This window comes from Schistocerca gregaria, chromosome 7 (assembly GCF_023897955.1).
Source record: "Schistocerca gregaria isolate iqSchGreg1 chromosome 7, iqSchGreg1.2, whole genome shotgun sequence".
In the NCBI taxonomy this organism is placed as follows: Eukaryota; Metazoa; Arthropoda; class Insecta; order Orthoptera; family Acrididae; genus Schistocerca; species Schistocerca gregaria.
Genome location: NC_064926.1, coordinates 486,196,444 through 486,213,225, shown reverse-complemented (window position 1 = coordinate 486,213,225; position 16,782 = coordinate 486,196,444). Strand labels below are relative to the sequence as shown.

General features: G+C 40.4%; 1 protein-coding gene across 2 annotated transcripts in view; it reads right to left on the bottom strand.

Annotated features, from left to right (window-relative positions):
• The window catches only part of LOC126281397 (helicase POLQ-like), a 107,514-nt gene that overhangs the window by 14,682 nt on the left and 76,050 nt on the right, over window positions 1-16,782 (bottom strand). For both annotated transcript variants that reach the window (XM_049980328.1, XM_049980329.1), the window contains 2 exons: window positions 10,543-10,716; window positions 10,338-10,451 (listed from right to left, as the gene is read on the bottom strand). In XM_049980328.1, the coding sequence (XP_049836285.1) occupies window positions 10,338-10,451; window positions 10,543-10,716 (288 nt within the window). The remainder of the gene's footprint in view (window positions 1-10,337; window positions 10,452-10,542; window positions 10,717-16,782) is intronic.

The following is a 16,782-nucleotide window of genomic DNA, read 5'->3' as shown; positions in this document are numbered from 1 at the left end:
AAAATTAAATATTCAAATAGTCATAAACGTTATTTTATCCTAAAAGACAAAAACCTGTCTGAAAATTCTTTTCAGTAAATCATTAATGAAGCAGGGAGTGATTTACCACCATAACTCACCTTTGTTGTATTTTCTGTAACACATCACTTGCAGTAATTTAAGTAGCACTATCATTAAGACTAATGTTTACAAGATGTCCTACTTGGAACAATGGGTGTAATTTTCCTTTTCTATTGTATTTCAGTTCATATATGTATTGCTATATTATAGGGTGCAAATTAAAGTAGAACTATTTGCTGACTGTGAAGTCACTTACATATCCAGCATACGAAAATACAAAGCCAAATACCATGTAGGGACTACATGTTATAAATTATTTTGTTTCTGTCATTCACTCCATTCATTCAATTTTCACTTTCTTCATCTACAACTGCTTTTGCTAATCATTTTTTGGGATACATAGCTGCAATTCCTTAACCTTGGCATGTATGGAATCCCAGCAAAAAGTGTAATCCTGCACCCTGGAGAGATGCTGACTGACTGATTAATAAACATTTTCTGTCACGCAGTCATAGTTCTTGCTTATAAGGATTAAACATCACACTTTAGCAAACATTTATTAAAAATTATTTACCGTACAAGATTTTTTTGAATGCCACATTTATTGATTCACAATAAATCAAAATGTTACCTTAAAATCTCATATGGTAACTGTATGCTTCTATTGTGTTAAAAGAACATGGTGTATAACATAATTAATTTGTGTTATACTTGATTTTTGTCAGAGATGATGTAGCCTAAAATAGGAGCCTGATGCACTAAATTTGAATTTCTGTCGTCTTCTGATACAGCTTGCTGGTTGTTATTGTAAAACTCATTACAGCCATTTTAACTTCTCATTTCTTTTCTTGCTGGCTTCTTTGACTGACAGATGTTGAACCCAAATGTATTTATATAGAAATAAATGTAAGTATTTGTTAAACATCACATGTGCACACTGCATTCTTATTATGTTTCTTCACTCATTGAATTATTTATCATATGAAAGAGCAAATTTAAGTTCAAAGGAATATTTTTAGATACTTTGTAGTGTGGTATGTTTTATTACCATGTAGAAAGGTGACTGCAAGAGAATGTACATTCTGATTAGTTTTGCTAAAGAAACAAACCTACAGATTTAAATTTATTTTGGAGTTACTTTATACGACATCTTATGAAAAAATTAATTTTCTTTTATGCAGTATATTGCCAGAAAAGACAGGTAGTTATGATTTCCCTTACTTTTGCTTCTGAATACGTATGCACACTGTGAACTGTCAAAACGAGGCAGGACATGTTAACAGAGTTTTGTAATTATTAATGAAATGTCGTAACAAGTTGTATATGCTTTCTATGTTTCATGAACTTCTAACTGGAGAGAGAATAAAGACAATGCCAAACTGTGGTACACTGGGAGAAGAGAAAGTATCTTCAGTGGAGCAGCATATGCAAGTCAAACTTCATGTGGTTTTTATACCGGCTTACTCGCATCAAACAAAATGCTTATAATGACTCAACATTCAGCCACCAACGTTTTGTCTATCATTAAAGTAGTTTTTTGTGGAGTAATAAATAATTTTCTGTTGTTTGTGAGTGAGATACGCATGACAACACAATAACAGAACTGTGAGCTGTAGGACAGTTTTTTTTTTTTTTTTTTTTTTTAAAGGAACATTTTATGATGCAACCAATATTCTTGCAATTTAGCAAACCAATTGCTAGATCCTAATATTAATTACTTTAACATCATATCACTTTTTGATGAAACCCACACCACGATAGAAAGACTGCTAAGCAAACAACCATGGATTCCGGAGCAGCTAGCGATGTCTAGTTGAATCCTGAAATGGGAGAAACCGGTATTCAGAAAGCAGGCTATGACTGATAAGAGTCCATAACAGAAATTTTTAAGAAATTTGCATTGTGGTTTTCAAGAGGTGTTTGAAATTTGAAGAAAGCAGGTAGCGATGTCGGCCAGAACTTCAGAGAATTCAAAAAAGCAGGATGCAATCGCAAACAAAATTTTAAGGATGTCTAATAAAATTTCAGAAATTACAGCAGATAAGGAGGACAGGTTCCTGTTTGAACTTAACAAACTTTCAGAAAGACAAGATAAAATAATGAAAAAGTTATCCACTGAAATGTCAAAGTTGAAACAAGCATGTGGTGGTGTACCAGGGATGGTGCAACACCAGTGAGGCTGTAGAAGTAAAATGAATGCATTTCGAACTATTTTCACCCACTTTCCAATAAATTAGATACATTGCTTCAGAGCAGGAAAAAGTCCTGTGTGAGCAATTTGAGGGACAAAGGAACCAATTTTTGGAACAGTTTCTGGCATCTGAAAAGGATACCCATACCATAGAAATGGAAGACAATAAGAACAGGCATCCATTGGGAAAATTATGAATGGAGTGGTGGGCATAGTTGTTCTATCAGTCAGTCAGCAACTGAGTTACATAACATAAACAAATAAATTAGCCAAGATTTATTGGTATGGCAAAATACTGTGAGGGAACATATCAGAAATGTAAAAAATAACTAGCAAATATAAAGGTTATTGTGCAAATGGTAGCACAAGGTTCTGAAAATAATTTCATTCCTGAACCAACATTGAGCAGTCTGCAGCAAATGCAAGCCAAGCCCACGACTATGCTATTGCACGATACTCAGGACAATGTGGAGGATGTGCTGCTTTTATGCTGCAATGTTACTACAGGAGAATTTAAAATGACATCAGAAATTCCGAAGATTTTTATTAGGCAAGAAGTCTATTCACCCTATCATACCTATTCATGCATTTCATGGAGCTATTCCAAAATCATGTTCAGATAGGCTAACGATAGGTTTCCTCACCGTTTACATCCAGGAAGACACTGAAATGTGGCCCAATGAGGCTGTGGAATACTGCAAACCATAGAGTGAATTTGAGAAAGCATTACTGGTAAAGTAATGGTCTACTTGATTACAAGAATGAATTTATAAAAGAGTGTTTAACCCAGAGATGTTCCAGGCCTGGTTGGGCAGTTTATGCAAATACTTCAGCAAATACATTAAGGTGAAGTTCTGATTAAAGAAAAAAAAAATTGGGCATAGAATTTTGTTTCATATAAAGAATGTTTTTACTAAAATGACAGTTTTACTGCTTTGTAACATCAGAGAAGGGAAGTTGCTACTCACCATACAGCGGAGATGCTGACTCGTGATAGGCACAATAAAGAGATGTTATTTCATGTACTGTACATCCAGGAATTTCTATTATTGTTTTACTTTAACGTTGTACCTTTAATTTTCAGTAATACTTAATCCTTGTGGGAATAAACTTCATGATACAAAAAGAAGTTCTTTTACTGACAAACCAGAATTTCTTGTTATCTTTAAATGGTATCACTTAGTATTTTATTACATGTACACTATACATAAATGCCATTATGGGTGTGTATGTAAGTATCAAGTAACAGGGTCAGAAGAATCTGTTGCTTACTGTATCTGAGCTGCCTATAAGGATTTATACGTTGCTTTATTATTCCAAGGTAGCATCAGAGGTGAACTTGTGCACTACTCTTCCACTTCAACATGAATCAAATATCAGCAACAGCTCTATTGGTTGTATAAGAATAGCAGTTTATGAGGAAAGTAAGGGATTCTTTGACTATACTCTCCACCTATTTGATACAGTAGTCACAGTTCAGTACAAATTAAAGGAGTAAGTTATACATGTATCCTGCTCGGATTCAAACTTATTCCCTGTTAAATCAATACATACATCGATGGTGAAGACTGTAAGGATGGACTGGCTTATTTAATATAAAGCACAATTCTAACATTTCCCTGAATAGAAAATCAGTGTATTTGATCCAGTGAGATTCAAATTTCTTTTACTCTCTCATAAAAAATTGTTTCCCACTTCATATTGTAGTGTCACCGCCAGACACCACACTTGCTAGGTGGTAGCCTTTAAATCGGCCACGGTCCGGTAGTATACGTCGGACCCGCGTGTTGCCACTATCAGTGATTGCAGATCGAGCGCCGCCACACGGCAGGTCTAGACAGACTTCCTAGCACTCGCCCAGTTGTACAACTGACTTTGCTAGCAATGGTTCACTGACAAAATACGCTCTCATTTGCCGAGACGACAGTTTAGAATAGCCTTCAGCTATGCCATTTCCTACGACCTAGCAAGGCGCCATATTCAGTTACTAAGAGCGACATTCATCATTACTGGATTAAAGTTAAGTATTCCACAAGCTACGTCCGTTTTTCTAAATTCTAATTTCCTTGTCCTGTTCCAGACCTCACGCCAGCCTGTGTGAGCTAAAACGTGTGCATTTCGGCCTCCTCTAGTAACACGGTGTTAGCTCTCCTGCCAACCACAACATTGGCGACGAGGCAAAACCGTGTTCTTCTCTAAACTGCCCTGATTTACTTGTGTAATGGCTTCGCCACAATCTCCAGATGTATTGTCCGAATTTTATCGCTTACAGAATCAGCAGATGCAGGCATTACTGGATGCCCTTGGACAACTTGTCCATGGTCAACGTGCAATGCAAACGATGCGGCAGCCGCCACTCCACCGCTAACGCGGCCACAACACGCTGTTGCACAAACTTTTCGACCTTTTGATGCTGCACTGGAAAGCTGGACAGAGTGGTAACGCCAATTTGGATTCCATTTCGCCGCCTACAGAATTCAAGGTAACGAGCGGCAGCCTTGTCTCTTATCATCGGTCGGCCTACAAACGTACCGTGTGATAGTCAAATTATTTCCCCGACGCGACATAGCAACTCTGTCCTACGAAGAAATTTTGTCTGCATTAGATGCATATTTCAAAGAATCAATCAATGTAGTTGCAAAAAGGTATACCTTCTTTTGTACAAAACGTACGGCAGGTCAGACTAATCGGGAGTGGGTTACAACCTTGCAAGGCCTTACTAGGGATTGTGGTTTTGAGTGTCAATGTGGACTCCCTTATTCAGATACTATGGCACATGATGCAATTGCACAGAATGTTTCTGATGTTCGTACAAGGGAACAGATCTTGAAACTAGTAGATCCTTCCCTTCAACAACTGATGGACACATTGGATCGGCAGGACACACTTGACTTTGCTCAGGAATCATTTAAAACTTCACCAGCTGTGTGTCAGGTTAACCGGCCCGCCGAGCGAGCTGCACGGAGCAGTAAACAGCCCTCGCACCCAGCCGTGCCGCTGCCGCCAGGATCTCGGCTACGTGTGCCGCGCCGGCAAGCAAATGCAGTGCTCAAATCCTGCCCGTGGTGCACTACTAGACATTCGCTTGAGAACTACCCATCACACCAAGCTATTTGCTTTTATTGTCATAAAAAAGGATATGTTCAGCGTGTTTGCCAGAAAAAGCTCAGATCGGAAACTCAAAACCATTCCAGGCCCTTTGCTTCACGCCAGAATTGGAATCGAACCAAGGATACTCAGGCTCGCGAAACTTCGCCCATGGAAATTCATGTAGTTCATTCCACTCCGCCCAGTGCCACTCTCTCTAACAGTGACTGTGTTAGTCCCACAAATAGTGTGCATCGACATCATCGGAAATCCCATTGAGTCGCAAGTGATTTTGTACCAGTGTTCACGTTGCACGGGACAGTCGCTCTTGTCGTCAGCAGGACAATATACTTTTTGTCGACTTGGATATTAACGGCAAAGTGATACCATTCCAGCTTGATACCGGAGCTGCAATTTCACTGATCAGTCAAGACACTTACAAACAGCTGGGCACACCTCCGTTGCGTGCCACAAATGTTAAGTTAACTAGCTATTCAGATCAAGAGATCCCTGTGTTAGGACAGTGCAGATTTCTTGCAACATACAAAGGACAAACTTATGTCATTTTACGCCCTTCATTCTTCTTCTGCAGTGAACTTGTTTGGTTTAGATTTATTTCAGTTGTTTAACTTGTCTATAACAAATCAGGTCCTTTCAGTGAACCAGACTGTGCCTTCAGGCAGTGTTTCTCGTCTATGTGAAGAATTTGCAGACATTTTTGCACCGGGCCTTGGTTGCGCGAAGAACTATAAAGCACATTTGAAACTGAAAGAAAACGCGCAACCGAAATTTTTCAGAGTGTGCAATGTTCCCCACGCATTGCGTGATGAGGTTGCAAAAACATTACACGATTTGGAATCACAAAATGTTATTGAACATGTGCAGGCTTCTTTCTGGGCATCACCCTTAGTAATTTTGCCAAAACCTTCGGGAAAATGGAGACTGTGTGGACTTCAAGGCAACAGTGAATCCACAACTAGTGTTTGCAACTTTTCCTTTACCCCGCCCGGAAGATCGTTTTGACAAACTGTGCCCGGATAAATATTTTTCAAAGTTGGACCTAGCATATGCGTACTTGCAAATACCGGTGGACGAAGAATCCCAGCGTGTTTTGGTGGTTAACACGCATCTTGGGTTGCATCAATTCAAACGACTGCATTCGGGTGTGCATCCGCCCCTGCATTGTTTCAGCAATATCTACAAACTGTTTGTGCGTCTGTCCCTACTGCAGCAAACTATCTGGACGATATTGTGATCTCCGGAAAGACGGAAGAAGAACATTTAGCCAATCTCAGAACATTATTTCAGGTCTTGGGACAAAATGGTCTTCACTTGCAGAAGGACAAATGTGTGTTTTTTGCCTGTGATTTGCCATACCTGGGACATGTACTCAATGCCCAAGGCATACATCCCAGTCCCACGCACCTTCGTGCCATGCAAGACTTGCGTCACCGCAGAATTTGAAGCAGCTACAGAGTGTGCTGGGAAAAATAAATTACTATAACAGATATGTGCCACATGCCTCTCCCATTTCAGCTCTGCTTCATCGCTTACGCCGTAAAGGTGTCCCGTTCGTCTGGACGACGGAATGCGAATGCGCCTTTCGCCAGTTGAAATCGGCGTTGCTTTCCAATACTTGCCTTATGTCATTCGATCCCCAGAAGCCCCTTTTGGTGATGGTGGATGCATCGGACATCGGATTTCGGGATTGGTGCTGTGCTTGCGCACAAAGATGGATCGCACGATCGCCCTATTGCCTTTGCGTCCAAATTGCTCTCGTCTGCACAGAGGAATTATTCACAGATCGAGAAAGAAGCATTGGCTCTTGTATTTGGTGTTACAAAGTTTCATGATTTCTTGTATGGTCGTCACTTTACCATAATCACAGACTACAAACCTTTGACATCGCTTTTTCATCTGACCAAGCCTGTACCTCCACGTACAGCGCAGAAATTCATTCGCTGGTCTATTTTCCTCTCACAGTACCGCTATGATTTCTTGTATCGGTCCACTGCTAAGCACAGAAACGCCGATGCGTTGTCTCACTTGCCTGTTACTGGGGATAGGGCATTTGATTCCTCTGAACTTGCTTGCATGTTCATTTATGTGGAAATCAATGACGTGGTCGAATTGTTTCCGACTGATTTTCGTCGTGTCGCTACAGCCACAGCCGCCGACCCTGTCCTTGCTACCGTTCTGCATTTTGTTGCTATGCAATGGCCCTTGTCAAAGTCACGGATCAGGGATCTGTTGGTTCGCCCATTTTTTGCTCACCAGGAGAGACTTTGTTCGACGTGGTGTTTTGCTGTTGCATTCTGATAATGATCAGTCCAGGGTCGTGGTCCCACGTTCGTTACAGTCCTCTGTCTTACAGTTTTTCCACCAAGGACATTGGGGTATAGTGAGAATGAAACAACTTGCTCACCAGCACTGTACTTGGTTCAGAATCGATGCCGCGATTACAAATATGTGCTCTTCTTGCATGGTGTGTGCCGAAAAACAATCAGCACCAATGCGGATATTCTTTGCATGGCCAAAAGCCACTTCACCTTGGCAACGCTTACACATCGATTTTGCTGGTCCATTCTGGAATGCTCGATGGTTGGTTGTGGTAGATTCATTCAGTACTTTTCCTTTTGTTGTCCGGATGTCTTCCATGTCGTCATCTGCCACCATCCAAGTGTTATCTGCTATCTTTTGCATTGAAGGTCTTTCACAGACTATTGTTTCTGACAATGGCCCACAATTCATGTACGCAGAATTTCAGTCATTCTGCAAGGCCAATGGTATTCAACATCTGACATCCGCGTCGTTTTCGCCGCAGTGAAACGGTGCCGCTGAACGACTGATTAGGACTTTCAAGTCACAGATGTTGAAGTTAGAAGAGTCGCATTCTCGGGAGGATGCATTATTGCTCTTTTTGTCCTCGTATCGCTTTCAACCCCGAGATGGTCGCTCGCCAGCTGAGTTGCTCCATGGTCGCCCTCATCGAACCTTGATGTCTATGCCACATCCACCGCATCAGGTTCCTGTGCAGCGGCAGACTCCTACTTTTGCCCCAGGCGATGTTGTCTACTACCGCCACTACCGAGGTTCACGGCGTTGGCTCGAAGGGCGTATTCTTCGCTGCCTCGGATGTGCTATGTATCTGGTTTGGGGGCCTCTGGTGCGGTGCGCCAGCATCTCAACCAGCTGCGCCTCTATCACTGCACGGGATCTGCCGTTCTCCGTCTGCTTTCAGCGACGTTGCCGACCGGTCAGTGCCCTGGAGACCCATCTACTGGCTCGTCTCAGCCCCAGGTGTTACCAACGCTGCCTTCCATTTTGCTCCATAGCGACGCGCCGCCGCCTGTTCTCCCGCCGGCGATGCCCGCAGTGGACACTTTGCAGCTGCCACCGGGCGCCTCCCTGGATCACGCGCCGCCGATAGCTTCCCGGGACCAGTTGTCCTCCGACATGGAACTCTTGCCCGCTCCGGACCATGTGTCGTCTTCGCCCGTCGGGTGCCCCGGCCCGATGGAAGTCGACCCTTCGGTCCCTCCTGTCTCTCTACGGGCGCATACACTGCATGTACGCGTGCATCCTGGAGCAGGTTTTCAGGCGTTTCCTAGCTCCCCGCGGTGCGAATGGCAGGGTGCGGGTGTCACAGCCTCGCCTGTTGTTAGGCTTACCACCTTGTCGCATACGTCAACATGGGGTCCTCCCCACGCCGGGCGGAAGCCTTATACCACAATCGCACACCGATTTGCGGGCGAGGAATGTGGTGTCACCGCCAGACACCACACTTGCTAGGTGGTAGCCTTTAAATCGGCCGTGGTCTGGTAGTATACTTCGGACCCGCTTGTCCACTATCAATGATTGCAGACCAAGCGCTGCCACACGGCAGGTCTAGAGAGACTTCGTATCACTCGCCCAGTTGTACAACCGACTCTGCTAGCGATGGTTCACTGACAAAATACGCTCTCATTTGCCGAGACGATAGTTTAGAATAGCCTTCAGTTACATCATTTGCTACGATCTAGCAAGGTGCCATATTCAGTTACTACTGATATTGTGAATCATGTGCTGTCAAGAGTGACGTTCATCATTAATGGATTAAAGTTAAGTATTCCACCAGCTATGTCAGTTTTTCTAAATTCTAATTTCCTTGTCCTGTTCCAGACCTCATGCCAGCCTGTGTGAGCTAAAACGCGTGCATTTCGGCCTCCTCTAGTAACATGGTGTTGGCTCTCCTGCCAACCACAACACATATTATATATATTTACAGTTTAATATGATTTAATATCTTATTCAGAACAAGATCTTTCAAAGAACAGCAGGTGAAAGAAAACGGACATGACTTTTTCAAACGAACTGTCCCAACACTGATATTCAATGATTTAGGGAGACCACAGAAAACATAAAACTAAACATCTGTATGAGGATTTGAGCCACCTCCTAATGGCAGTCCAGTGTCAGACGGGTTCATTTTTTTGTGTTTGCAATTTAGTTAATTACAATATTCCTTAAATAAAATACAACATATGGAAAATGAAGCCCATTGCTACAAGCTAGGCAAATTTGAATCTACTTATCATTCATTAGGGTAGCTAGTCAAATGACTTAAATGCTGTCCCACAATTTAACAGTATGTGATCTGCTGAACCTTGCATTTCACCATTTGGTTATGACAGCAAGAAAACATTTCTTGCAAAAAAAATGTGTCACCATAGGTTGCTCATTTCTCTTCGCTAAAATGAGCTCTAACCATTGTGACAGTTGTTTTTAGTGTCTCCCTAATCATGGCAGTTTTATTTGATATGCCATGCTCTGATGAGACACTGTGTAGCAGTATTTGTAAGCCACCAATGAGGCCCACTAGAGGACGATCTCTGGCAGCGGGCAGGAAATAAGGCTTTTTCTTTGTAGGTACCATCTGAGCTACAAGTAAGCCATACTTAACACTTCCTCGCTGCTCTGGTACCAAATTGAAATTTCTCTAGTGCAGGAATATACTCACCCTTTTCACAGCAGGGAGTTCCATAAGAGGGATAAGTTCAAGTGTGCAACAATGTGATAAGCGCTGTGTGAAACTTGACAAAAGATCTTTAAATGCCCAGAACTCTGGTAACTCCTGCAAGCCAGAAACAAATATTATGTTAATAACAAGAATATAATACAAAATTACGGAGTTCTCAGACATTTCTGGATGGTACCCAACTTACCTCACAGAATCGCATAACACACGAAGCAAATGTTGATGAATTAACCATCAAGGTTTGAACAAATCCTCTTGGTAACTGAAATTTTTCTGCCACCACCCACACTGGAGTTTCATTCCAAAGCTCATATATAATTAAAGTTAAATAGAATCTTTTTATTACTCTTTCTGGCAGTGACTAAAAAAAAAGAGAAAATTGTATGCTAAAGTTTCTGTGCAAATTTCTGACGAGAGAAAACAGTACAGTAAATAAAATAATAAAAATATAGTCTACTGGGAATTCCACATGAAGAGATTTGTATTTATTTAGAAATGATACATCATTACTGGAAAATTGAGATTAAACTTTTTTTTCTTTTTTTGGGATACGAGGATTTGTAATCATGGTTTAGATATTTCTGAAAGTCTCATAAATAAAACATCAAATGAAAAAGAGTAATTGCTTTCAACACTTAACTATTTGTTGCTAATATATTTTACACTGTTGTAATTTTTCACATTTACAACCCACTCATAGGCAGGCAGGAAAGGGCATTGGTGGAAAATTTTGTCAAAGTTATGAAAATTTACAAGGTGTACAACTTTGCTTCAGCTGTTTACTGATAGGTGACGACAATGGTAAAAACCGGTTGAAAGAAACAGATCGCAGATGTCAGGGAGTTAGCTTGGACCTCGGTCAACATAACCTCATTCAAACATTAGTCGATTTGTGTCTGCATCATAAAGTTGTTCTTGATTAAAAATGTCAGTTTAAGAGCCTAATTCTCATCATTTATGGGAAGTGTTACAGTTTTGTTACAATATGAAGAAAACAGTGGCAGAGTCTCATCAAACGCTCTCCAGTACATATGGTAAGGAAGCTGTTAGCGAAAGAACGTGTCTTCACGTGTGGTTTCAATGCTTCAAGAATGGTGATTTTAACATAGTAGACTGCCATAGTGGTGGAAGAGAGAATGTTTTCGAAGATGCAGAATTGGAGACATCGCTGAGTGAAGACTTGCGTCAAACTTAAGAAGAATTGGCACGATTAGTGGGAGTGACACAGTAAGCCATTTCAAAACATTTCAAGGCTATATGCATGATTCAGAAAGAAGGAACTCGGGTCCCATGTGAGCTGAAACCAAGAGATGTTGAACGGCATTTGTGTGTTTATGAACAGTTGCTTCAGAGGCAAAAACGGAAGGGATTTCTGAATCGCATTGTGACGGGGGGTGAAAAATGGGTTCATTACAATAACCTTAAATGCAAAAAATCATGGGATTATCCTGGCCATGCTTACATGTTGATGGCCAAACCGAATAATCACGGCTAGAAGATCATCCTCTGCATTTGGTGGGACCAGCTCGGTGTCACGTACTATGAGGTGTTAAAACCAAGTGAAATAATCACAGGTGCTGGTTATCAAATGCAATTAATGCATTTGAGCAGAGCATTAAAAGAAAAGCGGCCACAATACAGTGAGAGGCACGATAAACTGATTTTGTAACACGATGATGCTCGATCCCACGTTGCGAAAGAGGTCAAAACGTAATTGGAAACGTTAAAATGGGAAGTCCTACCCCACCAACAGTATTCTCCAGACATTGCTCCCTCTGACTATCACCTGTTCAGATCAATGGTGCATGGCCTAGCTGACCATCACTTCCGATCTCATGAAGAAGTCACAAATTTGATCAATTAATGGATCACTTCAAAAGATGAACCATTTTTTTCAATGTGGAATTCGTACACTGTTTGAAAGATGGGTGAAAGTAGTGGCCAGCGATGAAAAATACTTTGAATGATACATGTGTAACCAATTTGTTTCTTAAAGCCTCAAATGTTGGGAAAAAATGGTGGAAGCAAAGTTATACATCTTGTGCTTCTTTGTGTTTTTCCAAGGCACCGTCACAAATTTTCCTCAGAAAATATATATGCTCAAAAAGGCCAAAAACATTCAGCTTTCTTTCACTTTTTCTACCCCTCACTTGAAAACATTATTCTGTACTAAATTAAGCAAGTATACATTTCTTACAATTTTTATCATGATGATTTTATTTGTCTCAAACACTGTCGGTGAGCAAGTGCACCCTGAAATAATAAAACTCATTATACTTGCAGGTGGAGCTCTTGGTTTCTTCCCCTAAATTTCCACCACTATCATCTCCTACTGACCCTACCTGGTTTTTATGATGTTTTAAGTGATGAGTTTGTCAAGTTTTATTTTTTACACTGTAAGGATTATAGTGTGCTGGAGTGTGCAAGTGCAATGACAGAACTGAAACAAATATTTTGTATAGACAGTTTGCAAACGGAGTATGGGGCAATCATTACTATGGGAGAACATCACTAACAGTTCGCAACAGATGTCAGCGGAAATTTTGATGGCTACCAATGAAGAGAGGGTTCAAAAAGGAAAAGCGTAACAATTATGTTCATCTACACCTATCTGCCTTTGCAATCAAAACTAGTTATTTTTTACGTGAATTGGCGATAACATTAAGATGATAAAAACTCACTTCTGAAGGCTAAATGCAATTTCCAGTACCATGTTCAGAAAACAAAATTGTGAGAAAATACACTGTAAATCATAAAGGAATTCAATGACGAGTTTGGACAAGTGATGAATTCAATCAGTCCCAGAATTAACAGTAGTGAAATTCACTCCTAAAATTCAGCTGAATTGTGATAGGTATGATTTACTACCTATGACAGTTAAGTTGAAATTCAGAAATAAATTCCAGTATTTCGAACTGTAGTTCATCATCAAATGTAGTTAGTCATGGATGGGCATTATTTTTGTATGGTTAAATGATTATAGCGTCCTCTTGGGTAAAATATTCTGGAGGCCAAATAGTCCCCCATTCGGATCTATGGGCGGGGACTACTCAGGAGGACGTTGTTATCAGGAGAAAGAAAACTGGCGTTCTACGGATCGGAGCATGGAATGTCAGATTCCTTAATCGGGCACACAGGTTAGAAAATTTAAAAAGGGAAATGGATAGGTTAAAGTTAGATATAGTGGGAATTAGTGAAGTTCGGTGGAAGGAGGAACAAGACTTCTGGTCAGGTGAATACAGGTTTATAAAAAAAAAATCAAATAGGGGTAATGAGGGAGTAGGTTTAATAATGAATAGGAAAATAGGAATGCGGATAAGCTACTACAAACAGCATAGTTAACACATTATTGTGGCCAAGATAGATACGAAACCCACACCCACCACAGTAGTACAAGTTTATTTGCCAACTAGCTCTGCAGATGACGAAGAGATTGATGAAACATATGATGAGATAAAAGAAATTATTCAGATAGTGAAGGGAGATGAAAATTTAATAGTCACAGGTGACCGGAATGCAATAGTAGGAAAAGGGAGAGAAGGAAATGTACTAGGTGAATATGGAATGGGAGTAAGAAATGAAAGAGGAAGCCACCTGGTAGAATTTTGCACAGAGCATAACTTAATCATAGCTAACACTTGGTTCAAGAATCATAAAAGAAGGTTGTATACATGGAAGAAGCCTGGGGATACTGGAAGGTCTCAGATAGATTTTATAATGGTAAGACAAAGATTTAGGAACCAGGTTTTAAATTGTAAGACATTTGCAGGGGCAGATGTGGACTCTGACCACAATCTATTGGTTATGAACTGTAGATTAAAACTGAAGAAACTGCAAAAAGTGGGAATTTGAGGAGATGGGACCTGGATAAACTGAAAGAACCAGAGGTTGTAGAGAGCATTAGGGAACGATTGACAAGAATGGGGGAAAGAAATACAGTAGAAGAAGAATGGGTAGCTTTGAGGAATGAAATAGTGAAGGCTGCAGAGGATCAAATAGGTAAAAAGATGAGGGCTAGTAGAAATCCTTGGGTAACAGAAGGGATACTGAATTTAACTGATGAAAGGATAAAATATAAAAATGCAGTAAATGAAGCAGGCAAAAAGGAATACAAAAGTCTCAAAAATGAGATTGACAGGAAGTGCAAAATGATTAAGCAGGGATGGCTAGAGGACAAATGTAAGGATGTAGAGGCTTATCTCACTAGCGTTAAGATAGATACTGCCTACAGGAAAATTAAAGAGACCTTTGGAGAAAAGAGAACCACTTCCATGAATATCAAGAGCTCAGGTGGAAATCCAGTTCTAAGCAAAGAAGGGAAATCAGAAAGGTGGAAAGAGTATACAGAGACCTTCCAGTATCTCCAGGCTTTTTCCATGTATACAACCTTCTTTTATGATTCTGAAACCAAATGTTAGCTATGATTAAGTTATGCTCTGTGCAGAATTCTACCAGGCGGCTTCCTCTTTCATTCCTTAGTCTCATTCCAGCATCCATAATAAACATAAATGAGCTAATTTTCAGAATTATTTCAAATCTTCCCAGGAATGAAACCAATGCATGAACTATTAACACCCATGTGGATTCTGATACAGGTTAATTCTAATTTCAAAGTATGGTGATTTACGATTCTCTTTTCTTCACGAGTTTTTTTAACTATACATTCCACTCGCAGAAAACTGGCACTGATATATATAAATTAGCTTTCCTCTGCAGTTTCGTGAGTAGATGATGCCATTCAAACCAATTTAATGCTTACCATAGAGTAAGAAACTAGCAGAAGAAATCTAAGGATTATCCTTGATACAAAATCAATTTTATTAAGACTGCAACGCATAAAAATAATTTGTTGTAAGAGTCTTGGTGTATATAGTGGCAGATATCCTGTGTTAGAGAGGAAAGCTTGGTTGTGTAGAAAGCAATATGAAGCACGTTAAGACATTCAAATACTTACAAAATGACTAATAGATACTCTGAAATCACTACCCCCCCCTCCCTCCCTCTCTCTCTCTCTCTCTCTCTCTCTCTCTCTCTCTCTCTCTCTCTCTCTCTCTCTCGCAAACTATGCATACCTCCTTCTGTCTCTCTCGCAGACTACCCCTCCACTGACAGGTCGATTCTACATCTACAACTATACTCTGCAAACCACCATGAGGTGCACTGGTAAAGAGTACGTCCCATTGTACCAGTTATTAGGGTTTCCTCCTGTTCCATTCACACATGGAGCATGGAAACAATGGCTGTTTGGATGCCTCTGTGTGCGCAGTAATTACTCTAATGTTATTCTCAGAATCCCCATGAGAGTGATACATAAAGCCGGTTCCTGAAACTTTGTTAATAGGCTTTCTCAGGATAGTTTACATCTATCTTCAAGAGTCTACCACTTCAGTTCCTTCAGTATCTCTGTGACATACCCTCATGGATTAAATAAACCAGTGGCCATTCATGTTTCTGATCTTCTCTGTATACATTCAACATCCCCTATTAGTCCTATCTGGTATGGGTCCCACACACCTGAGCAATTTCTACGATGGGTCGCATAAGTGATTTGTAACCAATTTCTTTTGTTGACTGATTATACTTCCCCAGTATTCTACCAATAAACTGAAGCCTACTGCCTTCTTTACCCATAACTGAACCGGTGTGATCATTTCATTTCATGTCCCTAAAAAGTGTTACACCTAGGTATTTGTAGGAGTAGGCCGATTCCAACAGACTCATTGGCATTATAGGATACTATGTTTCTTCATTTAGGAAAGTACACAATTTTACATTTCTGAATATTTAGATCAAGTTGCCAATCTCTGCACCACTTGGAAATCTGATCAAGATCTGACTTAATATTTATGCAGCCACTTTCAGATAGTACTTCACTATAGACAACTGCATCATCTGCAAAAGTCTGATTTTACTATTAATAATGATGTGCAAGGTCACTAACATACAACATGAACAGCAAGGGTCCCAACATACTTCCCTGGGGCACACCCGAAGTTACTGCTACATCTGATGATGACTCACCATCCAAGACAATATGCTGTGTCCTTCCTACCAAGATGTCTTCAACCCAGTCACAAATTTCACTTGATACCCCATATGATCATAATTTTGACAATAAGTATAGGTGTGGTAATGAGCCAAATGCTTTTTGGAAATCAAGAAACACTGCATCTACCTTGTTGCCTTGATCCAAAAATTTCAGTATGTCATGTGAGAAAATTGCAAGTTGGGTTTCATATGATCAGTGTTTTCAAAAACCATGCTGGTTGGCACTGAGGAGGTCATTCTGTTCAAGATACCTCATTATGTTTGAGCTCAGAATATGTTCTAAGATTCTACAACAAACTGATGTCAAAGATATTGGACGGTAGTTCTGTGGATCAATTCTATTGTCCTTCTTGCACACGGTTGTGACCTGCGTCTTTTT